This window comes from Mytilus californianus, unplaced genomic scaffold (assembly GCF_021869535.1).
Source record: "Mytilus californianus isolate M0D057914Y unplaced genomic scaffold, xbMytCali1.0.p SCAF_4, whole genome shotgun sequence".
In the NCBI taxonomy this organism is placed as follows: domain Eukaryota; kingdom Metazoa; phylum Mollusca; class Bivalvia; order Mytilida; family Mytilidae; genus Mytilus; species Mytilus californianus.
Window position 1 is genome coordinate 47428660 of NW_026262690.1, and position 25266 is coordinate 47453925.

Sequence of the window (25266 nt, forward strand, 5' to 3'; positions counted from 1 at the left end):
TGCTTTAGAAAGATATTTATTAATGATAAATATTTATATTCTTAACAAATACAAAAGGGTTTATTTTTAGGAAACTAAGTGGTACATGTATATGTTATAGTTTATAAAAAAAAAACTCTCAATATTAAAATTGGACCGAAATAGTTCGTAGCTTTATGACCTGACATTTTCTTCTTCAGAAGTTGACAGGAATGATGTAAGATACAAGACTAAGATCACCAGATTTGCCTTACAAGTGTGAAAATAAAATAGGAAGTACAAAGAAAAGCTATTCCATTAAAATGCATTTGTGATGATGGGATGAGATTTCACCCCCCTCCCATCCTGATTGAGAAAAATAAAGTAAACTACTAAGTTCTTACTCACTTATTTAATTTGTCAGTGTTTAATTTATCACACATTTCTCCATGCAATCTAATTCATTCTTGTTTTTTTTTTCTCTCAGAACAGTTAGATACAAACAAAGTAATAAGAAATTGAATCATTATATCCTATTTATTACAGAACTGTAGAGCAGGAGAGACCCTTGCAGTATGTACCTGTTTCTCTATAGAATGTGCCAGTTATAATGGTAATAGACCAATCCGTTACTGTCAAATATGTCATGAATCTCGTCATCTTACTCCCAAGGGAAGAAAACATGTGTATCATCTTAGTATACCAGAGATCTGGGATTGTAGTCAACAGGTTCAGAGATATCTCATGGATGCTATTACTAGGTATTTGAATTATGTCAGGGAGATTTTAGTTATTCAATTCATAAAATAGAAAGATTTGTGTTACTAGAACGTCATGTATATACAAGTACATATGCAGATATTAATTATTTTGTTTAAATCATGACCTTGAATAATTCCTTGTATTTCTTGAAGGATAACTTCTTTTTTGAAGTGATGAAAGGAAAAAAAAAATTCAAACAAAAAAATTCTTTAGCAGGGTTCGCACTAAGGCGAGTCCATGAGTCCTGGACTCATGAAAATCTGTTTGGACTCACCATTTTCAAAACTGGTGAGTCCAAAGATGCATCAAGATTGAAATATTTTGTATAAACTGAACACACATACCATCATTTTCTAGCAAAAGTTTGAAAGTAATCTAAATTTAATGTCATTTCATTCTCTATTAGGTCATGGAGACTAAAATGATAAATTATATTGCAATGAAATATCTTCTTCTTACTGTTGGGACTCACCATGGCCAAAAACGACTGGACTCACCTTAAAAAATCCTTAGTGAGAACCCTGTTTATACTGAAAATATTTTCTTTTTATTCATTTCTCTAATAAAAAATATTTTACTCTAGTCAACATCACATGAAGTTTTCCTCTCTGTATACATATCACATACAGTTAACTTGTTTTCTAGAATTTGTTTGACTTAAAATTCTGGATGAGTCAAAAGTTTTCCCGTGATCCCGAACTATGTTCCATAGAAATATGTGTATTTCAACTCCTGATGTGTCGAAATTTTGGTTGACTGAACCAAATTTATGGTTCATGGTTAGTTGCGTTATATATCTTGAACCAATACAGTACACATATCCTCAGGGATTTATCTGGATTGAAGAGTTAATCTGACAATACACTTGTAATGAAATTTTTGGCATAATTTTACGATGAGTGTTGCCTAAGATTATCTTTGATTACCATAATACATGATTAGCGATACATTGTTATAGATTATGAAAAATTATCTAAAATGTTTTATAACCAATTCACCTTAATCATACTTTAATAAGCTTGGTTGGGCATAAAGTGCTGACTAAGTGAACAACTCAAAATTGCTCAATCAGCATCTTTACACTCTCTTATTTTCTCTTGCTAGAAAAGATTGAATTGAAAAGTAATCTTAACTTTCTAAAAATCTTTTGCGTACGAGAACGAACAACTTTGTCAACTTCAAATCACAAGATCAATTAGAAATTATTCTCTAGGCTAAAAACCACAGAAAAAGATGTTACTGTTCAAAGAAATAACATAGAGACAAAAACTTAATTATACAGTTTTATTATAATAGTAAATGACCATTACATGCAGATACATTGATCTCTGACTAGAATATCGATCCCTTACCATTTTCATCAGGTTTATTTTAGCCTACCCAGGCTTAGCATGAGTTGTGTCACTTGGTCTGTCAAACTTCCCGTATTTGTTTGAGTTAAACTGCAAGTATCTCTTAATATTTCTTTGGTCCGACTGACTTTGAGATAAAGAGAGTAGACTATACTTTAATACTGGTAGTGAATTTAATAAAAGGAGTTTATTCTAGTTAATGAAATTAACTTTATTTTTATGTGCCTGTTTAAGGGACGTATTATGGTGTACCGTTGTCCGTCCGTTGTCAACATGTCAGACAATAACTCAAAAACGCTTTAACCAATCTGCATGAAACTTTGGTGAATTGTTTATAACTATTGACGTGACCTCCCTTTTGTTTTTTATAAATATTAGATTTTAAGTTTCCAAGTTATGGGGTTTTATTCATTAAAAAAAGGGGGATTTTCCAGTTTTAGGACAAGAACTCAAAAATGCTTTCTGCAGTTTTCATGAAAGTTTGGTGAATTGTTTATATCTATTGACATAAGCTCCCTTTCGATTTTTATAAATTGAAGATTTTACGTTTCCGAGTTATGGGATTTTATTCATAAAAAGGGGGTGATTTTCTAGTTTTCAGACAATAACTCAAAAACAATTCCACCAATTTGCAAGAAATTTTGGTGAATTGTTTATATCTATTGACATGAGCTCCCTTTCAATTTTTATAAATTTTAGATTTTACGTTTCCGAGTTAGGGGTTTTTATTCATTAAAAAAAGGGGGATTTTCCAGTTTTCGGACAAGAACTCAAAAATGCTATCTGCAGTTTTCATGAAAGTTTGGTGAATTGTTTATATCTATTGACATAAGCTCCCTTTCGATTTTTATAAATTTTGAATTTACGTTTCCGAGTTATGGGATTTTATTCATAGAAAGGGGGTGATTTTCTAGTTTTCAGACAATATCTTTAAAGTGCTTTGAGCAGTTTTCATGAAACTTTGGTGACTGGTTTATATCTATTAAGATAACCTCCCTTTAGTTTTTCATAAATTTCTGAAATGACATTGAGAAGTTATTGAACTTTATTCTTTAAAAAAGCGACGGCGTATCATGCGCTCATGGTGCATCTGTTTTTTTTTTCGTTTTTGAATTGTTTCACCTTTTGTCATGCCACAGCCTTCACCTAACTATTGGGTTTTGCTCATTGTTCAAGGCTTTATGGTGACCTATTTGCATTCTTATCAGTTGGTCTATGAGGGATTATTGTCTCATTGGAAATCATACCACATTTCCTTATTTGTTTATAAATTTTTGACATTTAGATATTTTACTTCTTTATAATTTATATCTGAAGAATTTTCATGAAAATTGATCATTAAAATATATTTTGATTTTATCAGTGTTAATGTTAATTTCAGCTTGTTAAAAGAAGCCCAGCCGATTGAATCAAAGAGAATGGTAGAAATGGGAGAAGAACATCGAGCACATGTAAGTGATGATGATGATTTGTATGAGATGGAGGAGGCTGGTGAGAGGAAGTTACTCAGTAGATATGGTATATGGTTACTGGTAGAACTTTGTAGACCTCAAGAAGATATACCTATAGTATGTAATAAGTTGTTTATCTGTCAGTTGTGTACCTGTATGTGTTGGTTTTGTGTGCACGTGTGTTTTGGGACGAAAGTCATAGTTGAATGTTGGACATAATTAATAAAACCATTTAAAGTCATGTTGTATTGTAATACATGTATAAATGATTTCTATAGCAGATTTAATTCTAAAAAGTAAAATTTGTTCAAGGCTTAGAAACAGATAGGATGTGATGTTATATAGAGACAATATATGGTTGTTATCTCTTCAAACAGTTCCACAGAAATTTTTGAGAAAAAAACAACAAAATTTGAAGCAGAAAAAGAAAAAAATAATATAACTTGCATTTTTTCACATTGTCATAGAGAAATCTCTATAGAAATGCATTATCAACATGACAAACAAGGCTTTATACTCAGGCAATTAGTTTTCTTGTTTGGATTATTTTACAATTTTCATTTCTGGGCCTTTTATGGCTTACCATGTGGTATGGGTTTGGCTCATTGTAGATGGCCGCACGGTGACCTATAGTTGTTAACTTCTATGTCTTTTAGTCCCTGGTGGAGAGTTGTCTCATGGGTAAACATACCACATCTTATTTTTAGCTCACCTGACCTGAAAGGTCAAGTGAGCTTTTCTCATCACTTTGCGTCCGTCGTCCGTCGTCCTGCGTCCGTCGTCCGTCGTCCGTCGTCCGTAAACTTTTACAAAAATCTTCTCCTCTGAAACTACTGGGCCAAATTTAACCAAACTTGGCCACAATCATCATTGGGGTATCTAGTTTTAAAAATGTGTGGCGTGACCCTGTCAACCAACCAAGATGGCCGCCACGGCTAAAAATAGAACATAGGGGTAAAATGCAGTTTTTAGCTTATAACTCAAAAACCAAAGCATTAAGAGCAAATCTGACATGGGGTAAAATTGTTCATCAGGTCAAGATCTATCTGCCCTGAAATTTTCAGATGAATCAGACAACCCGTTATTGGATTGCTGCCCCTGAATTGGTAATTTTAAGGAAATTTTGCTGTTTTTGGTTATTATCTTGAATATTATTATAGATAGAGATAAACTGTAAACAGCAATAATGTTCAGCAAAGTAAGATTTACAAATAAGTCAATATAACCGAAATGGTCAGTTGACCCCTTTAGGAGTAATTGCCCTTTATAGTCAATTTTTAACCATTTTTCGTAAATCTTAGTAATCTTTTACAAAAATCTTCTCCTCTGAAACAACTGGGCCAAATTAAACCAAACTTGGCCACAATCATCATTGGGGTATCTAGTTTAAAAAATGTGTGGCGTGACCCGGCCAACCAACCAAGATGGCCGCCACAGCTAAAAATAAAACATAGGGGTAAAATGCAGTTTTTGGCTTATAACTCAAAAACCAAAGCATTTAGAGCAAATCTGACATGAAGTAAAATTGTTTATCAGGTCAAGATCTATCTGCCCTAAAATTTTCAGATGAATCGAACAACCTGTTGTTGGGTTGCTGCCCCTGAATTGGTAATTTTAAGGAAATTTTGCTGTTTTTGGTTATTATCTTGAATATTATTATAGATAGAGATAAACTGTAAACAGCAATAATGTTCAGCAAAGTAAGATTAACAAATAAGTGAACATGACTGAAATGGTCAGTTGACCCCTTTAGGAGTTATTGCCCTTTATAGTCAATTTTTAACAATTTTTCGTAAATCTTAGTAATCTTTTACAAAAATCTTCTCCTCTGAAACTACGTGGCCAAATTAAACCAAACTTGGCAACAATCATCATTTGGTTATCTAGTTTTAAAAATGTGTGGCGTGACCTGGTCAACCAACCAAGATGGCCGCCACGGCTAAAAATAGAACATAGGGGTAAAATTCAGTTTTTGGCTTTTAACTCAAAAACCAAAGCATTTAAAGCAAATCTGACATGGGGTAAAATTGTTCATCAGGTCAAGATCTATCTGCCCTGAAATTTTCAGATGAATCGGACAACCCGTTATTGGGTTGCTGCCCCTGAATTGGTAATTTTAAGGAAATTTTGCTGTTTTTGGTTATTATCTTGAATATTATTATAGATAGAGATAAACTGTAAACAGCAATAATGTTCAGCAAAGTAAGATTTACAAATAAGTCAATATAACCGAAATGGTCAGTTGACCCCTTTAGGAGTAATTGCCCTTTATAGTCAATTTTTAACCATTTTTCGTAAATCTTAGTAAACTTTTACAAAAATCTTCTCCTCTGAAACAACTGGGCCAAATTAAACCAAACTTGGCCACAATCATCATTTGGTTATTTAGTTTTAAAAATGTGTGGCGTGACCTGGTCAACCAACCAAGATGGCCGCCACGGCTAAAAATAGAACATAGGGGTAAAATTCAGTTTTTGGCTTTTAACTCAAAAACCAAAGCATTTAAAGCAAATCTGACATGAAGTAAAATTGTTTATCAGGTCAAGATCTATCTGCCCTGAAATTTTCAGATGAATCGGACAACCCGTTGTTGGGTTGCTGCCCCTGAATTGGTAATTTTAAGGTAATTTTGCTGTTTTTGGTTATTATCTTGAATATTATTATAGATAGAGATAAACTGTAAAAAACGATAAATGTCGGCAAAGTAAGATCTACAAATAAGTCAACATGACCGAAATTGTCAGTTGACCCCTTTAGGAGTTATTGCCCTTTATAGTCAATTTTAACCATTTTTTCGTAAATCTTAGTAATCTTTTACAAAAATCTTCTCCTCTGAAACTACTGGGCCAAGTTAATTATAGATAGAGATAATTGTAAGCAGGAAAAATGTTCAGTAAATTAAGATGTACAAACACATCACCATCACCAAAACACAATTTTGTCATGAATCCATCTGCGTCCTTTGTTTAATATTCACATAGACCAAGGTGAGCGACACAGGCTCTTTAGAGCCTCTAGTTATATATATACCTTCAGTGACAGTATAAAGACTAAGTTTATGTGGTCAATGCTTTTTGACTATGCAAATAGAATAGTTGTAGTATAAAACATCTTTATTCTACAATTATCATAACCTTAATTGAAATTTTGTTCCAAAAAAAATAAATCACAAGATGAGCTGTCCAAATGGGAAAATGCAACAATTACAAAGACTGTATATATTTTTTCAATTAGAATAACACAATCTACAATTTATGTTATCATTTTTGAGGTGTAAAAATTATCCTGCTGCAAAATTTAACCATGTTTTTAAGCAACCAATAAACTTATAACTGTCTTGAATTATTTCTTAACAGTAGAGAGAAGACAACTATAATTTTTTATACACTGATGTCAAGTTATTTTTTACGAATGAGTTACACTGGTTGACCTGAGGTCAATTGGTGTAAATGACTTCGTCAAACAATCGATTCTTACTGTGACGTAATAATTTAAGCATTGTAACATTAACGGGAAAGTGCAAGAGTTAGAAAGTCATCTAGTTGATTAGCAGTAGAATCTGATTCTCAGATGATGTAAGAGAATGTTTGGTTAAACATTAACCTGCATGTATTTGTCTGTTGTCCTTTTCTTGTGTATTCTTTATTATGAGCAATTGCAGATAAAGCATCTGATATGCCAAAAAATGTATGCTATTTTTATGCCCCACCTATGATAGTAGTAGGGGCATTATGTTTTCTGGTCTGTGTGTCTGTTCGTTCGTTCAACCGTCTGTCCGTTCGTTCGTCCTTCCGTCTATCCCGCCTCAGGTTAAAGTTTTTGGTCAAAGTAGTTTTTGATGAAGTTGAAGTCCAATCAACTTGAAACTTAGTACACATGTTCCCTATGATATGATCTTTCTAATTTTAATGCCAAATTAGAGTTTTGACCCCAATTTCATGGTCCACTGAACATAGAAAATGATAGTGCGAGTGGGGCATCCGTGTACTAAGGACACATTCTTGTTATAATATGCTTAACATAAAGAGAGACTATAAACAGAACTGAATATCTTTTCAAAATGAATTACAGAAGAATAATAATTAAGGTTAAAAATATTTACTGTATAGCCATTCATATATTAGGCAAACTATTTTTAAAGGGCACTGTTAGATTTGTGGAGGATTTTAAGATTTTTAATGGAAAATCCGATATATGTTCATTTACATCTGTAGAAAGTAAAACAGGAAATGTCTTTAATGATATTTTAAATATATAGAGTATTAAAATGTATACACAATTGTCTTCCAGTGAATGAAATATTACCACAGATACTTATACATATTGTATTTTGTTGTTTGTTGTGATTCCTGCATGCTGTGTTAGATGAAAAGTGACAAAAATGACAAGGTACATTGAATTATGTTTCTCTTATTTACATTTTATGTTTTATTGTTTTCTTCTGTTAGAACAGCATGATCATATGTGCATGCATGATTTGGTTTAAACAGCATGGAAGAGGGAAATTTGTAAAAATGTAAAATCTTATCATGAGAAAACAGACCTCAATGAGAAGTTTTAAAAGTTATATTTTCAGAGACAAAATAACTTGTACAAAAGAAATTGTAAGAAGTACTAGTTTGATGGATTGTTATATAGTTATAAATAAATCTTTGCTTATTTTTTTTTAAATCAATGCCATTTAAAAATCTGATAGCTTATATAGTTGCACTTCAGCTTTCAAAAGTTAATTCCTCAAAAAAAGGACTAATGGATTTATGCATTTGAAGCTAATTTGAACATCAAAATAAACAAATTCTTTTTTCACTCTTTTTGTTATATGGCAGTAAAAATTTCCATTTAAGTTTGTAATTCTGGATTAAATTTTCACAAACAGGAAGTACTTGGACGTCTGCTTGGGATGTTGTTTCAGTGGTTTGATGCTACAGCATATCTTCCTGACGGTATGTATCATTTTAAAATGAAATATAGTTTTGTCATTTCATAGTGATCTTTTTAGTGCTTCATACAGACTTTGTAGCGCAAAGAACTTTAACTGAACTATAAATATTTCATTTTCTTACTGATTCTTGTTTGTGCTCAAAACATTATAACTAAGAGAAACTTTTAGAACTAAATTATTCAGTTGTCCAAATAATTACCTTCTAAAGAATCTCACTTTTGATGGATATAGTACATTTTGAAGATCAGTCTAATTGTGGTATCAATTATTTTTGTGGTGTTATTATTTGTAGACAATATTGGAAATGCTCTAGAAAGACTAAAGCCAGATGTAAGTATAAACAACAAAATAAATCGTAAACATGTTTTATTGAAAACTTAAGGATTTTGATTCCATTAGGAAAACACAGATTTGGGAGTCAAAACATACCTGGATTACTTCTTTAAAACTCATGATTGTAAGTTAAGTTTATCATTCTTGGAATAATTAATAAAAGAAAAACTGTTGTAAGTGCCTTATTTGTCCAATGAAATGAATAAATATAAAATAAATGTTAAAATAATGGAAACATATGTGCAATGTCTTAAATGTACAATTCCTTTTAATATCATCAAGAACTACCCAGATTTTTGTAGTTGAAAGATGTTGTGAACTTAAATTTTTTTAAAAGTATAACAAAACTGCATAGTTTTAACATGTTTTAAAATGAGGAGGAAATATGGAACTCATGCAGGAACCACATAAATATTTATAAGAGATGTCTTTTTCGTATACACACTTTAGGAAATTTTCTTGATGGATCTTTCATGTGCTGTATATTTGGCAGTATGGAAATAATCTACAATTTGTAAATTTTATAAAAGTGGTATTGCTATGAGGAAATAACTATATTTATTGTCACAGCAAAACTCATGATCTAGTTTTCATTTTATGACATAATTTACATATAAAGGAGATCTAAATAAAGATCACAAATTTAAGTGCAAAAGTAGGCCAAATAAGGCCTATACCATACACTACATTTTTAAACAATAATGGACTTTCCTTAAAGTGATTTTAGGTGTAAAAAGGCATTATTATAGTTTAAAATGTAATACCATATGCAAATACCTAGTGAATTATTACAATCAGATGATAAAGATAAAAATCTAATTTGGATCTTTCCAACAAGTCAGAAAATCACACATTTTACATTTTAAATGTTGAAATAAGCAAAAAAAAGAACTTTGCAAAAATAATCTACTATACCATGTATACTGTATTATTTTATGTTTACAGTACATTTATGACTGGCTTGAGGAAGTATCCAAAACTCACTTTGAAGTCATAGTATCCTGCTTACTCCCCCATCCTGTAGAGTATTCCAGAGTTGGTGGATTCTGGTAAGTTATTTCTAAGTCATAGTATCCTGTTTACTCCCCCACCCTGTAGAGTATGCCAGAGTTGGTGGATTCTGGTAAGTTATTTCTAAGTTATAGTATCCTGTTCTCTTCCTCACCCTGTAGAGTATGCCAGAGTTGGTGGATTCTAGTAAGTTATTTCTAAGTCATGGTATCCTGCTAACTCCCCCACCCTGTAGAGTATGCCAGAGTTGGTGGATTCTGGTAAGTTATTTCTAAGTCATAGTATCCTGCTTACTCACCTACCCTGTAGAGTATGCCAGGGTTGGTGGATTCTGGTAAGTTATTTCTAAGTCATAGTATCCTGCTTACTCCCCCACCCTGTAGAGTATGCCAGGGTTGGTGGATTCTGGTAAGTTATTTCTTCAATACATTGCAAGATGGTGTTAAAAGTATGTTATGTCTTATTAGGATATATTTCATTTGATATTTTTGTTTATGGATTGATGAAGAATTGTTTTTTTATGGTTTTGCTATAAAAGTAGTCAATTTTTGATTTTTAGATTATCATTGATTTCATTTTGTGAATTGTTTATTTAATTCTATGAAAATAGCTACTGTAGATTCATTTATTTTCATGGGTACCAATTTTCATGGATTTAGGAAACATTGTGGATATTTTATTTCTTGGTTTTGCCAAAGTCTGCACATAAGCCTATAGAAAATGTGTACTTCATTGAACATTTGAATTCGTGGTTCACCTATGTCCACGAAATCCACGAAAATTGGTATCCCACGAATAATAATGAATTCACAGTATAACAAGATTTTCCTAGGATATTAAAAGTGATTTTGTTGTACCATGAAATCACTAAACCCAATTAATATCAATACTTTCACAGTTGATACAAAGGAGCAAAAGATGAACTTCAGTAAATATACAGCCACCTAACAACACAAAGCATCCTTATCCTTCTATAACCCTATAGGAGACAGTTATGAGTTTACTGATTGATGGTAGTTGTAATTGAACAACATTTACAAGATACAAATGATGATGATTTCTACTTATTTGTTCGTTGTCCTTTTTATGTTGAATATAACTATGTCAATACAGAGTTTTTTTATGATACAATATACATAATTTGTTAATTATCTATTTCAGGGATTATATAACAAATAGAACAACACAGATTAAAGAAGGACTGAATTGTTTCTTTTGTTTGGTTCCTTATGATATCATTACATTTGAAGTAAGTCAGTGTTTTTAAAGATTTAAAATATTGAGATGTTTCAAAAGTCCACATGTTATTTCAAAAGCTTAATGTCCAAATTTACTTTCAAAGTTAATTAATAGGAAATGCTTGGAGAAAATTATTTTGCCATATGTATGCTAGTTTCAATAGATGTGATGTGTAAGAAGTCAGCCTGATAATAGAATGACACATCAGATGTTATTTGTATGAACTTCCCTATGCACCTTTAAAGTGTTATCATTTGTTGACAGATTTGGGATTATGTGATGCCATATTGGTTAGAAGCAATAAGAACTGAAGTTCCAGCAGAGGATTTACATGAACTGAAAGTTCTGTTAAGGTAAATATTGCAAAAATCAGAATTAAAATACATTTGAAAATTTTTTGTCCAGAATATACCAATTTATGCTTGGTCATATCTAATGCTGTTCGCTGAAATTAAAAAAATAAATGGATATAAATTTTACAATAAGTCCAATGTATATTGTTTTTATAGTCCCAATCTAGGCATGGGTGGTGTACTGCAATGACCTTGTCTGTCTGTCCCTTCACCCTTCTGTCCATATTTCGATCATTTTCTGTACATATTACTCAGATTTTATTGGTGAATGTTATGACATTTGGTCTTACACTTAATATTTGTAAGTTGTACCCTAGCCGGCCTGTAGTCAGTTTTCAGATCCATCTGGAAGTCACTTCATGTGTGACCATATCAGAAATCTTCTTATATTAACTGAGTATAGAACTTTGAACAAATTGGTATACTTTGCATTTCGTTCCTTGTAACTCTATACTTTTTTTTCGTGGATAATTCAAACAAAACTAAAGAATCTTGTATGAAAATATTGCATTATTACAGGAAAAGTTGTTTTCAAAGTTTAATATTACTAAATTCCAGATTGCATGTTGCTGTGCTTCTTTCAACAAGAAGAAGTACACCCTTTCTATGTATTATAAGTTATCAAATGAAAGCAACTTTAAATATCAGTCATTATTGAATGTATTTGCAGTAAATCATTTGACATTGACATGTGTCCACTGCCCTTTACTCTGGAGAAGATGTACTGTTTTATATCAGAAAGATTTACAGATCCTAGTGCTTATGTACAAGAACAAGCTTTACAGTGGTTACAGGTAACTAACACATCCAGTGAAGTTGTTTTATTATTTGTGAAGTTTGGTATTTGAAGTTTACTGTATGGGAGGATATTTTAGAGAGAAATACTGAAAATAAACATACATTTAAGAAAAGCAGCCTTATTGCTGTTTTTGCTAAGTTTGGGAAGAAGGCTTCAGTATTTAATAAATGAGTACACATATAACAAGGAAATTAGATGGACCCTTACTGCCAACTATTAGCAGCACTCTATACTTTGTTAACTACTTATGATATCTTTAAGGGACACATGTATGAGCATGATGAGCAAAAAAAAAAAAACAAACAAAAAACATCTTATTCAAAATAACTGGTTAAGAGTTCTTCAAACACTAACATTTGTTAATTTTTGTTATAACAACTATCAACATATACAATATTATAGGACACTATTAAAAAACCTATTGGGAAACTAAATAGGAAAATCCAGACTGATTTTATTAATAGGTTGAATAAGTCTAAATAAGTATATACAATATTTATTTAATCTATATGATATTGTTCCATGACAGGAAATATGTCTTTTATGATGAATTTTATTTGAAATTTTTATGCCCCCGCCGTAGCGGTGTGGGCATTAAGTTTTACCCTTGTCCGTCTGTACGTACGTCTAAAAATTGGTTTCCGTTCTCTAACTTAAGTTTGCCTCAACCAAATGTTATGAAACTTATACACAATGCTTATTACCACAAAACACAGATCAAGTTTGATTTTTGGTGGCGTTAATTTTACCTTTCTAGAGTTATGCCCCTTTATAAATGGAAAAATTGCAAAATTTTAGTTTCCGTTCTCTAACATAAGTTTGCCTCAACCAAATGTTATGAAACTTATACACAATGCTTATCACCACAAAACACAGATCAAGTTTGAATTTTGGTGGCGTCACTTTAACAGTTCTAGAGTTAGGCCCCTTTATAAATGGAAAAATTGCAAAATTTTTATTTTCTTCTTAATATCAAGTAATTTTTAAAATTGGAGTTATCTTCTGTTGTCCATGATTACAATCAATGCTTTATACAATGCAATGTTTAATTTTGACTTCCACTGATAAAACACAGATCAAGTTGAATTTGGATAGTGTCACTTTAACCATTATTGAGTTATGCCCCTTTTTAAATGGAAAGATTGCAAAATTTTAAGTTTCCATTCTGTAACTTAAGTTTGCCCCAACCAAACATTATGAAACCTATACAAAATATTCATTACCACAAAGCTAAGATCAAGTACAAATTTTTTGTTTCTGTTTTCTAACTTTAGTTTGCCTCAACCAAATGTTATGAAACTTATACACAATGCTTATTACTACATAATACAGATTAAGTACGAAATTTGGTGGCAACACTTTTACCATTCTTGAGTTATGTCCCTTTATAAACATTAAAAATTGCTGAATTTTTCGTTTCCGTTCTCTAACTTTAGTTTGTCTCAACCAAATGTTATAAAACTTATACACAACCGTTCTAGAGTTATGCATGTTTACAAATAGAAAAATTGCTGAATTTTTAGTTTCTGTTCTCTACTTAAGTTAGCCTCAACCAAATGTTATGAGACTTACACACAATGCTTATTACCACAAAACTCAGATCAAGTTCAAATTTGGGTAGCGTCACTTTTACCGTTTTTCAGTTATGTCCCTTTATAAATGTATGATATGCAAGCGGGGGCATCATCTGTGTCCACATGTGGACACTATCCACATTTATTTTCTTTATTTGTCCAAGTATGTTTTGTCCTTTAAAGAATTTGTTTTGATGGCATATTTTTGATAATCTCTGTCAAATTTGTTCACAACTTTGCTAACCTTTGAACAATTTTAGAGTTTGACATATAGTATAGATACATTTCTATTGTTAAAGAAGTTTATACCCTCTAAGTGCCATTTCTTGTTACGTTGTGTTTTAGTATAGATACATTTCTATTGTTAAAGAAGTTTATACCCTCTAAGTGCCATTTCTTGTTACGTTGTGTTTTAGGGTTTCTGTTTCAATGATGTTTAATTCACATCTTTTTTCGACCATAGATAATTTTATATACTAGTTAAATGTTATACAAAAAAAATCAAAATGAAGTTCAATTCATTCTGTTTCAGATCTTATCAACACTCGATATCATTATTCCAATGCATATGCTTCTTGGGATGTTTCTGAGTGGTGTACAGAATCTCCATGTTGAAAATACTGGTCCCATACCAGAGAGACCCCTTAAGAAACCAGAAGGAGCTATGGGTCATCAGACTGTATTTCCAGGCTCTCCAACACAAGAGAAACCTCCACCATTGAGTCCTGAGAAAACACATGTAGTTGTAGAGGCTTATGAGGTTTATGAGAGGGAGACTGAGCTTGTATTACCATGCTATATCATGATGCTAGATTTATATTTGAAAGAGGTACATGTATTTAAGACTTTTGTTTCTTTAAAAAGTGTTTTAGGTACACAAGATTTTGTTTTAAATTCCAAGGTACATGGCATATAAATTATAAAAAACTATTATTGATTGGGCAAAATAAATATTTTTATGCCCCCGCCGTAGTGGAGAGTCCGTACGTCCCAAAATTGGTTTCCATTCTCTAACTTTAGTTTGCCTCAACCAAATGTTATGAACTTATACACAATGCTTATTACCACAAAACACAAGTTTGAATTTTGGTAGTGTCACTTTTACCTCTCTAGAGTTATGCCCCTTTACAAATGGAAAAACTGCTGGAATTTTTCGTTTCCGTTCTCTAACTTTAGTTTGTCTCAACCAAATGATATGAAACTTATACACAATGCTCATTACCACAAAACATAGATCAAGTTTGAAATTTGGTGGCATTACTTTTACCGTTCTAGAGTTATGCTCCTTTACAAATGGAAAAATTGCTGAATTTTTCGTTTCTGTTCTCTTACTTTAGTTTGCCTTAATCAAATGTTATGAAACTTATACACAATGCATATTATCACAAAACACAGATCAAGATTGAATTTTGGTGGCGTCATTTTTACTGTTCTAGGGTTATGCTCCTTTACAAATGGAAAAATTGCTGAATTTTTTGTTTCCGTTCTCTAACTTAAGTTTGCCTCAACCAAATGTTATGAAACGTATACTCAATGCTTATTACCACCAAACTCAGATCAAGTACAAATTTGGGTAGCGTCACTTTTACAGTTCTTGAGTTATGTCCCTTTATAACGTTAAAATGCTCAGTGCTTTATGTTCTCTAAAACCAGATATGCTATCCCATAGAAATTTCCTTGATGACTCCATCCACTTTACCCTCTTCCCAACATATAGAATTTGACTTGAAAAGCTTAAAGTTTCGTTCCTTTTGTATATGGTTATTTCCATGTATAATTTTGAATTTTATAAATATTTTATAGCTATGAAGTAATTTTTGCTTTGTTTTGTAGCTTGAGCTCCAGGAATTTCCCAAGTACCTTGGTATCTATAATGAGACCAGTAAACAGGTAATGCAGATGATAGCTGTCATGTTAAAAGAAGACCTTGATGGAACTCACACTTGTTCTGATGACCAGCAACAAGCCTGTAACTTCTGCCACAATATTGCATTGTGGCACCAATTGATGTCCCAGGTTATGTGTAACTTTTGTCCCAGGGATCCTGCTAAGATTCCAACCAAAGAAGTCCCTCGGGTAGAGGAAGTGAAACAAGTCTCATCTAACTCACAGTCAAGGAAAAGTAAGTTTTTGAGGAAAAAAAAAAGGTTGTATAAATTAGTTTGCAATTGTGAAATATATATCAAAAACAGAATTTCATGTTAACAATTTTTTCAGAAATAAAACAATACTCAATCTGTTTTTAAAAGTAGAATGTATAATAAAGAATGTATTACATGTATTTTTTTAGATTCAACATCAACAGAGGAAGATGATTCTGAGGAGAAAGAGAAATCAGAGCCAAAATTTGATATTAAAGCCATGCCACTGCATCTTCAGTTGTATCATGCCTTCCTGCTTGTAAGTCTAAAACAGAGTTTGATATTAAACCATGCTGCTGCAGTTGTATCTTATCATGCCTTCACTGTGTCAGTGTAAGACCATGTTTCTAAAAAAGTTTGATTTTAAAGCCACACCACTATAGTTGTAGCATGCCTTCAGTGTGTCAGTGTAAGACCATGTTTCTAACAAAGTTTGATTTTAAAGTCACACCACTATAGTTGTAGCATGCCTTCACTGTGTCAGTGTAAGACCATGTTTCTAACAAAGTTTGATTTTAAAGCCATGCCACTATAGTTGAATCATGCCTTCAGAGTTTGATATTAAATTGATGCTGCTTCATCAACTCAACTTCCTTCTTTAAGTTCATAACAAAGTTTCATGTAAAACAATGGCCTCATCTGTTAAAATTGTTTCATATCCTCTTGAAATCTTTGTTTCTCTGTTTCTGTAATTTACCTTTGTGATGTATTTTAAAACATGACAAGGTTTGAATATCAATGAGTGGTTATGTTTATTATTTCTTTAGAAATCAAATTATGTGTGTAAACAGCTGATTATAAATGTGGTAATCAATAAGAGATATTTTACATTTGATAAGTGCTGTGAAAACATTTTATGTTGCAGGAATTAGAGAGGACAACAGATACAGATGCTTCCTACTCTTTGCTGACATCAATGAAATATCTTATACTTCATGCTGAAAGTCTAAACTACACTGTTAACCAGTATCCTAATTATGTCAAGTTTTCCCTAGTAAGACATTTGATACCAAGGTAATATTTTAATAGTTTCAAATACATATATTGAATTGGATTATTAGATATAGAACAAAATAAATTTTAAATCTAAAAAAGATAAAAGAAACAACTTTTCCTTATGTTAACTTCCAAGTTTTAGTTAAGTATGTATAAAATATCATCCAAAAATATGATGCTTTAAGTAAGAACATTCAATTTACTTTTTTCCACACAGAAATTTGTATTAGAAATAATAAAACGTAATTAATACAATATTTTGTAGCTTGTGGAAATGCCTGATAGCTCAACATTCACAGCTAGCATTTATTGCTGTCCCATTACTGGTTCACTGTCTTACCTTACCTACTGGTGCTGATATCTGTTGGAAAATTGTTGAAGATGCATATACTAGTGAAGACTGGAGAGTTAGATTTGCTGCTGGTATACACTTAAATAGTATACAGGAATTAGTCAGAGCTAATTTCCTAATGCTTGTAGAGTGAGACTTTGGTTAGCTTGCCTGCTTTGTTTGTATAAATGCTTGTGCAAGCATTGTAATTAAGATTGACATCTGCAAACAATATGAATAGGCGGAGTTAAACCTGTATACATTATATTTAGATTCCTAACCTCCAGGATAACACCCAATCAAATTTAAGTATAATGTATACCGGTAAACTCGGCCTATTTATATTGTTTGCAGATGTCAATCTTAATTAAAATTCATGAGCAAACGTTTATGCAAACAAAGCAGGCAATCCAACCAAAGTCTCACTTTATAAGCATTAGGAAATTAGCTCAAATGATAATTTTTCACTTTTTATGCCCCTGCCGTAGTGGAGGGGGCATTAAGTTTTACCCTCGTCCGTCTGTGCGTCCGTCCCTCCATCCATACATACGTCTGTACGTCCCAAAATTGGTTTCCGTTCTCTAACTTTAGTTTGCCTCAACCAAATGTTATGAATCTTATACCCATGCTTATAACCACAAAACACAGATCAAGTTTGAATTTTGGTGGCGTCACTTTTACCGTTCTTGAGTTATGTCCCTTTATAACGTTATATGCAAGCGGGGGCATCATCTGTGTCCAATGGACACATTCCTCATTTATCTTTTTTTTTTATAATAATGTGTTTTCTTAGTGTGCTGTTTTTCTTTGAACAATATTTAATACTGCTTTTGGGTGATATTCATTGAAAAAAAAAAAGAATCAACTAAAAAGCCTTTAAAAATTGAGGCACACAATATTAAAATTTAGTTATATGATCTATTTCAGTTGAGAAAGTGACAGTTCTGTGTCGACTGCTTGATTTAGATTCTATCTCTCACAATCAAGTATTACAAACAGCATTAGCTCATGCCTTCTGTTTACTGATTGGTTCATTAGAGGATATGAATTCTGCTGTAGCACAGAGAGCAGTACAATATCTAGAGACTATCAAAACATCATCTATCAGAGTAAGTTCAGAATATTTCTTAAGAAACCTTATTTTGTATTTAAAACTACAATGGAATTACTATATTATTCATGGGGTATTAATGTTCATGGGTAGGTAAAAGATTAACAAAAAATTGTCATTTCATTGATTTTTAGGACAGGAAACATAGAGCACATGCGTTGACAAAAAAGATCATTATGTTCGTTATAACAATTTACACATCTGACTTTGATATTAAGTTTGTCAAAGCATGTGCTCAATGTTTCCTAGGCCTAAATTTGGTTGAATCAAGACGATTTTATCAACTTTCACAAAAATCTCTATTTTTGGTCTATTTGGGATGTGAATGTCAAAAGCTTCATCATAAAAGTTTGACAAAAATAGTTTCATTTCACTTTCCTACATGTCTTTATATCAACTTAAAACATTTTTTTATCTGGAGACAATGGACTTAATATTTGAGGCTAAATATGGCACTTACCGTACTAACTTCTTTGAACAAGTTTTATGCTTTCATCTTTTTTGTCAAATTATATTGTTGAATGCTTATTTCATAAACAAATCTCAGATAGTATAATGACTATAATAAGGAACTGCTGTGTTTTTATCCAATAAAACTAATGTGTTGATTTTATGCATTGTAATTTTTCATGTTTCAGTGTCTTTGCCGATGTCTGGAGTTTCAGTTTGATCATGTGATTAGCGACAGAATAATGATTATCCAGAGGATGAGACTCTTATCCAATGTTCTACAGGATGACAAGATTCTTACATGGGACTTTTTTCTAAGCAGATTAGATACTTTGTCCTTGGAGGCACAAATTGACCTTGAAAACAGTGGTGATAATATTTATCCTTTAGTTTCACACTATGTCATGAAATTGATTTATTTCACTTTTCTCTTTATTGTTTACAATGAAACTTTAGTTTCTCATGACATCAGAAGAAAGTTTTACTAAAATCTCATTTTTTTTTCAAATTATTTAAAGCTGAATTATGATAATTTGCTTTTAAGTTTAAGGCTGTATTCAATGCTTTAAATATCAAATGCATCGTGAATATATTTTATTAGGTAAAAAGAAACTATTACCTCAGGTTGTAAATTGGGCATACCTGTATATAAAGAACTGTAGACAATTAGGTATTCTTTAATGAGCTTTTTGAAAAAAATCAACTTTTGAACCCCTGTTTATTTATTTCAGAAAATATAAAGGCAGTCCTCAAAAGAAGAAAACTTTGCACTGATTTAAATGACTTTCCTTAAGTCTCAAATTGCTCTATTCTCTATGGGCATAAATTGTAATGCAAAGCATTCACCTCTGAAAAACTGAGTGTGTTTTTATCATATAGAAATCATTGGATATGGAGAACAAAAGCTGACACAGATATAACACAATGCACAATATTTTGTATTTTTACTGTATAAAATATTATAGATTTGGTATAAGTAATTTTTATTGTTCATTTTTTATCTTTTTAGACATATTCAGTGCTGATAGAGAAAATGAATCATTTTTAAAGAAGTTAAACCGTGCAAGATTTGCTCTTGCCAGGACAGACAGTATTCGTTCTGTAAGTCAGAGCTGTAAACCCCCATATAGACGTGCTGTATCTGTTCCCATGCATCTTGTCACAAGAACAGCTCCACCTAAACGTAAGTTCTGTCTTAAAGGTATAATCAATGAATTGCTGCTATTTTTTATAGCAAATTCTTTTTAGTAAGTAAAGAATTCACTATGCTCCCATAAAGTTATTATTAGTCTGACAGTTTTGATAACAGTTGTATTTTGAAATTTATACAAATAATACCCTATCTAGTAATAGATGGATAAATGGTGGAATAAATACAAAAGTGCTAAAAAGCTAAAACATGCATGTTAAATAAAGTTAAGATTTGGTTGTTAAATGATCTAGTAGACTCCAAGAAAATAAAGAATTAAACTTTTTAAAGAATTGGTACAAAAAATGATATTGCAATAGTACTTCTATTTTAATAGATGATCATTGTTAATTTCAACAGACACTTCTGTATCTGAATGTTTAAATCAAAAACAATTTTTTTGGGGTAACAAAAACCATTGGAAATTTCCTTTATTTCAATCACAACACTATGTACATGACAATAAGAGTTGGCATCAGACAATTAACAAGTAAAACATTTTGAAAATGAAAGTAGGTCATTGTTACCAGATTTCCAGCTTCAGAGATTATTGACATCCTATTTTGATGATTGCAAGTTTCTGGCACTAAAATATGGGTATTTAACCCTTCCATGTAGGTTAAGATTTATCAGATCCCAAATGAAAGTAGGTCAATTTATTAGATAAAAAATCTTGACTAAAGTTTGCATAAGATATTCTGTGCTTATAATTTCATTCAGAATGGGAAAATTTTCATGTTTATATTTACATGAATATTATTATTATTCGGATCTATATTGTTTACATTGCATCTTTATGTAAAAACTTGGCATGCAGTTCATTGCATTACAATCATATATAAGATATATCAATGAAGCATATCTGTATATTGTTTCATAGATGACCATAAATATTTCAGAGAAATTAGCACAGCGTAGACGTAAATTGCTAGAATATTGTAAGTTAGTGAGTGTGACTAACTAACATTACATCTCAGATGAAAAACAAATGTACTCTGCTGTATTTAAATTTATATTTTCTTCAGTTTGCCATTTGCAGATTTTTTAATTCATTTTATTTGTTTGCTATAATTTTTATTTTATTAACAATATTAACAGTCCTTGCATGATTAATAATAATGAAAGTATGAAGTGATCACTAGATACTAACATTTCCATTTAAGGTAATTACACATCATTTTGTCACATTCTATCATGTGAATTCAATATCATATCTTATTCTCAGTATATCAATAGAATGAATAATAAGCAGCATATCTGTCCATCTTATTGCATTTTCTATAAGATTGTGTAGATTAGGAAGTGTTAATAAAATTAGAATTTTTATTAACAGGATATCAATATATATATATATATATATTCATATAAATTAAGATTTTGATTATTACATTTCTTGTATAAATATTTATACTGCAAACATTAAGTGAAGTCTCTTTATAAGGAGAACTGTGTATTGACATGTGTTTTTTTTTTTACCGGGAATTTTGTTGTGGAAATTTTAACACAATTAACCTGCTATTATTGGATTTAAAATTCTAGCTGCATCCTGGTCTTTTGAATCTTAAATATCTAACTTTTATAATTCAAGGGAAATCTCTTGATGCAGTTCATTACTTATTAAAGTATTTCTGCCTTATCAGATTTATGGTAGCTTTTATGGTCAATGTAATCTGTTTCTTGGGATATAAAGTCACTTTTTGTATAATACATTTCACAAAACAGAGCAAATCATGAACATAACTGTTTCTAGCATATTATTATGTTATAAAGCAAATTTATACTGCTATGTCAAAATAGCCACTGTGTCCATACATGTTCAACTTTCCCTAGTCAACATGCTACTGTTGCATCATACATGTAATATTAGTATGAAATAAGGTTGGATTATTTTAAATTTATAAACCACATTGCTGGTAATGTTGATGTGACAAAATAGCCTCAGGAATGAATTACATGAATGGACAAGTGTATATAGAGATAATACTAACAACCTCTCCCTGCTAATTAATCTGAGCTTTAATTTAGAAAAGTAATAAAACTTTATATCTATGTTACTTTGGAGCCTTTCCCACCAAAAGGATTGATCTTTATCCTGATGTAGTTATTTCAAGTATCGATAATTTATTTAGTCAGAGATTTTCTGTTTAATCATATTTTGTCTTTTTTAGCGTTTGATAGTTGTCCAAAATGATTATTTGATGATGTTTAAAGTTCCAACTGCCTAAAAATAAATAGATGTCAAGTAATTTATGTTTGATTATCACCATCTTTCTCTCAACATTAGTGCAATGCAAATCCCATTAAACCAAATTCTCCAAACTAAAGTAACAATGGTTTATTTTCAACATATTAAAATTTACATTATTTTACAGTTGATTTAGAGAGACAGAAGTCCTGTATTAGACAGCATTCAGCTCCACATTTTAACCTGGGCAGAAGAATGACTAAGATGAATTTTGGGGCTTTCAGTAATGTGTTTCCAGGTAATTATTTATAATAACGACTATCATTTGATAAGTTAACTTATATTTATTCATATTAAAAAAAGACAATACCATGGTCAAAAAGAAAAAAAACAGCAAAAAGACAAATGACTGTCTACAAAACACTACACGGAATACAAGACTGAGCAACATTGACCAAACCCAAAAATTGGGTGATCTCTGGTGCTCCAGAAGGATAAGCAGGTTCTGCTCCACTAGTGGGAATGTCATAATGCTCAAGACAATAGATTATTTACTATTTTTGGAGGATCCTTTTGAAATTAATGAAATATTTCTCCCTACTTAGGCATCTGAATTCACTATTGTCAAACTCTTTGATTAAGTGGTGATAAAATAAATTGATATGTATTTTTATTCTGATATTTATTGCATATCCATATTATTATGAATATAGTTGAATTTAATACTAATTTTTAACATTTATGTAGATGATAATAATGTGTTAATATACTGGTCTTTGTTACAATACAGACAGTGTGTGTTAAAGCTATGAAAAATCCCTATCAATCAATTACAAACATGACCATTGAAATAGTAATGCTTCACATAGAATTGAACACAAAAAGTCTTGCTAAGAACTTGTACAAAAAAAGAGTTCATTTATATCAGTCATACATATCAGAACAGTATTTTATTATGTTTAACAAATTTTCAGGAAATGTGAAGGAGTTTTCCGATGAGGACAGTAATTTTACAGCATTGTTACAGAAGGCTATGGATATGGATGGTGTGGACAGAGATACAGTTTCCCAACTAGTAGCTCTTCTGATGAAGGTTTGGGATTGTTTGGTTTTTATTTCACTCTCATATTAGGACAGTGTTAGCTTTAGCTATGACTTTACACGTTTCAAAGTTGATTTTCTTTTCCTATCAAATAGCTGAAACAGATTGAAATTGACAGGAATAATGTATAGAAGTGCCTTAAAAGTCTCCACATTTTGTTTTTGATCAGATGAAATCTTGACATTTTATTGGTTACTTTATTACACATTGGTTTTGCTCTGACATTGTTTAGGACCTTATGCTGACCGGTAGTTGTTAACATCCTTGTCCTTTGGTCTTTAGTTGATAGTTGTCATATTGGAAATCATACCACATTTTTTTGTTGTCAGCATGTGCATTTTATTGTTTTCCTGGAAACTAATAACATCAGCACAAATATGGATGAAGTCACCACTCATGTGCAAACTGTTTCTTAAAATTTATGGTAGTTTCTTTTATTTTAAGTAATGCATACATTTTATGAACTTAAATACAGCCATGCATTCAAGATTTATATTTCATAAAAAAATATTTTTTGGTGCATGTTAGATCAGTGGATAATAAAACGAGCACAAATCAGACCACAATACATTTTCCAGGTGAGCTTTTCAGGCTCCTTCAAAGATATGGTTGTATTACATTAATGCAGAGAAGTATTCAGATAATTGAAATAAGAAATCAGGTACCATAAGATTTATCAAAATAAAATCTGATCTGCAAAGAATGGATAACTATTATGTTTAAAATTCAGATACAAAATTTAGTAATTTTCCTGAAAAATAATGTCCATTACATTAAAGTAAAAAATTATGAGTTAGCGTTACAATTTAAAAGCTTTATCACTTTTGGAAAAAAAATAATGTTACTTTGCAGTAGTAAACAGTTATAGAAATTAACTGATTTTCTGTGTTAGAATTTCAGGAGTAACAAACATTCCAACCTCAGTTCAAAAGAAGGTTAGGAAGTCTATTTGTTATCAAAAGTACATAAGCAATTTTATTTTTGTTTATTTGTAGTTTATGGTCAGCTGTGATATAAATGAAGAGGACAAGAGCAATATGAAAACACAGGTATGTTATAAACATTGAATGTTGAGGATTGTATCATTAGAACATAAATCTTTTACTTAAAATTCTTTTATTATTGCAAAGCTCTTCAGTAAAAAATATACTATCAACATATAAAACTACAAACGGGCATAAGAAAAGTAACAAAATCCAAAGGGTTAAATCAAAAGCCTTACATTAAAAAAGAATTGAAAACACCATTGTAATAAAACAAAGAAGATTAATGTTCTTCAAAAAAGTACATAGAAAATTAAGGATTGAGCAACAAAAAACCTTCTTTAACCATGGGTTAACTCAGAAGATCAGGCAATATGGTTGGGTGCATTTTTTATACGACCGCATATTGGTATGACGTTGTCGTCGTCGTCGTCGTCTGAAGACACATTGGTTTTCGCACTATAACTTTAGTTTAAGTGAATGGATCTCTATGAAATTTTACCATAAGGTTAAATACCACAAAAGGAAGGTTGGGATTGATTTTGGGGGTTATGGTACCAACAGTTAAGGAATTAGGGGCAAAAAGGGGCCAAAAATAAGCATTTTCTAGTTTCCAGACAATAACTTGTGGAACGGTGTATGGATCTCTCTGAAATTATACCACAAGTTTCCATACCACAAAGGGATGGTTAGGATTTGCTTTGGGGGGTTATGGCTCAAACCATTTAGCAATTAGGGGCAAATAAGGGGGAAAAACAAGGTTGTCCTGGTTAATGGACAAATACTTTAGTACAAAACATAATTTAAAGCAGTGTAAGGGAGATAAATCAAATACATCATTTGAATTACCTCCCTTACACTGCTTTTAAATTATGTATAAAGTAATGGTTAATGAACAATTAAGACAATTTAAAAGCAGTGTAAGGGAGGTAATCCAAATACAACGTTTTGATTACCTCCCTTACACTGCTTTTAAATTGTGTTTAAAGAATTGCATATTTATA

At 31.2% G+C, this 25266-nt stretch overlaps 1 protein-coding gene across 2 annotated transcripts in view; it reads left to right on the forward strand.

Moving 5' to 3' along the window:
* The window catches only part of LOC127738137 (protein unc-79 homolog), a 91713-nt gene that overhangs the window by 16795 nt on the left and 49652 nt on the right, over positions 1 to 25266 (forward strand). Inside the window, exons 10-29 of one of the 2 annotated variants that reach the window (XM_052249268.1) lie at positions 505 to 719; positions 3454 to 3640; positions 8400 to 8466; positions 8758 to 8795; positions 9744 to 9847; positions 10971 to 11058; positions 11313 to 11401; positions 12072 to 12195; positions 14307 to 14603; positions 15608 to 15896; positions 16065 to 16174; positions 16781 to 16929; positions 17177 to 17334; positions 18170 to 18351; positions 18992 to 19172; positions 19813 to 19986; positions 20892 to 20930; positions 22365 to 22475; positions 23152 to 23270; positions 24275 to 24328. In XM_052249268.1, coding sequence (XP_052105228.1) covers positions 505 to 719; positions 3454 to 3640; positions 8400 to 8466; positions 8758 to 8795; positions 9744 to 9847; positions 10971 to 11058; positions 11313 to 11401; positions 12072 to 12195; positions 14307 to 14603; positions 15608 to 15896; positions 16065 to 16174; positions 16781 to 16929; positions 17177 to 17334; positions 18170 to 18351; positions 18992 to 19172; positions 19813 to 19986; positions 20892 to 20930; positions 22365 to 22475; positions 23152 to 23270; positions 24275 to 24328 — 2775 coding nt within the window. Of the gene's footprint in view, positions 1 to 504; positions 720 to 3453; positions 3641 to 7813; positions 7913 to 8399; positions 8467 to 8757; positions 8796 to 9743; positions 9848 to 10970; positions 11059 to 11312; positions 11402 to 12071; positions 12196 to 14306; positions 14604 to 15607; positions 15897 to 16064; positions 16175 to 16780; positions 16930 to 17176; positions 17335 to 18169; positions 18352 to 18991; positions 19173 to 19812; positions 19987 to 20891; positions 20931 to 22364; positions 22476 to 23151; positions 23271 to 24274; positions 24329 to 25266 lie in introns of those variants that run through there. The other variant, XM_052249269.1, reaches the window with a different exon arrangement.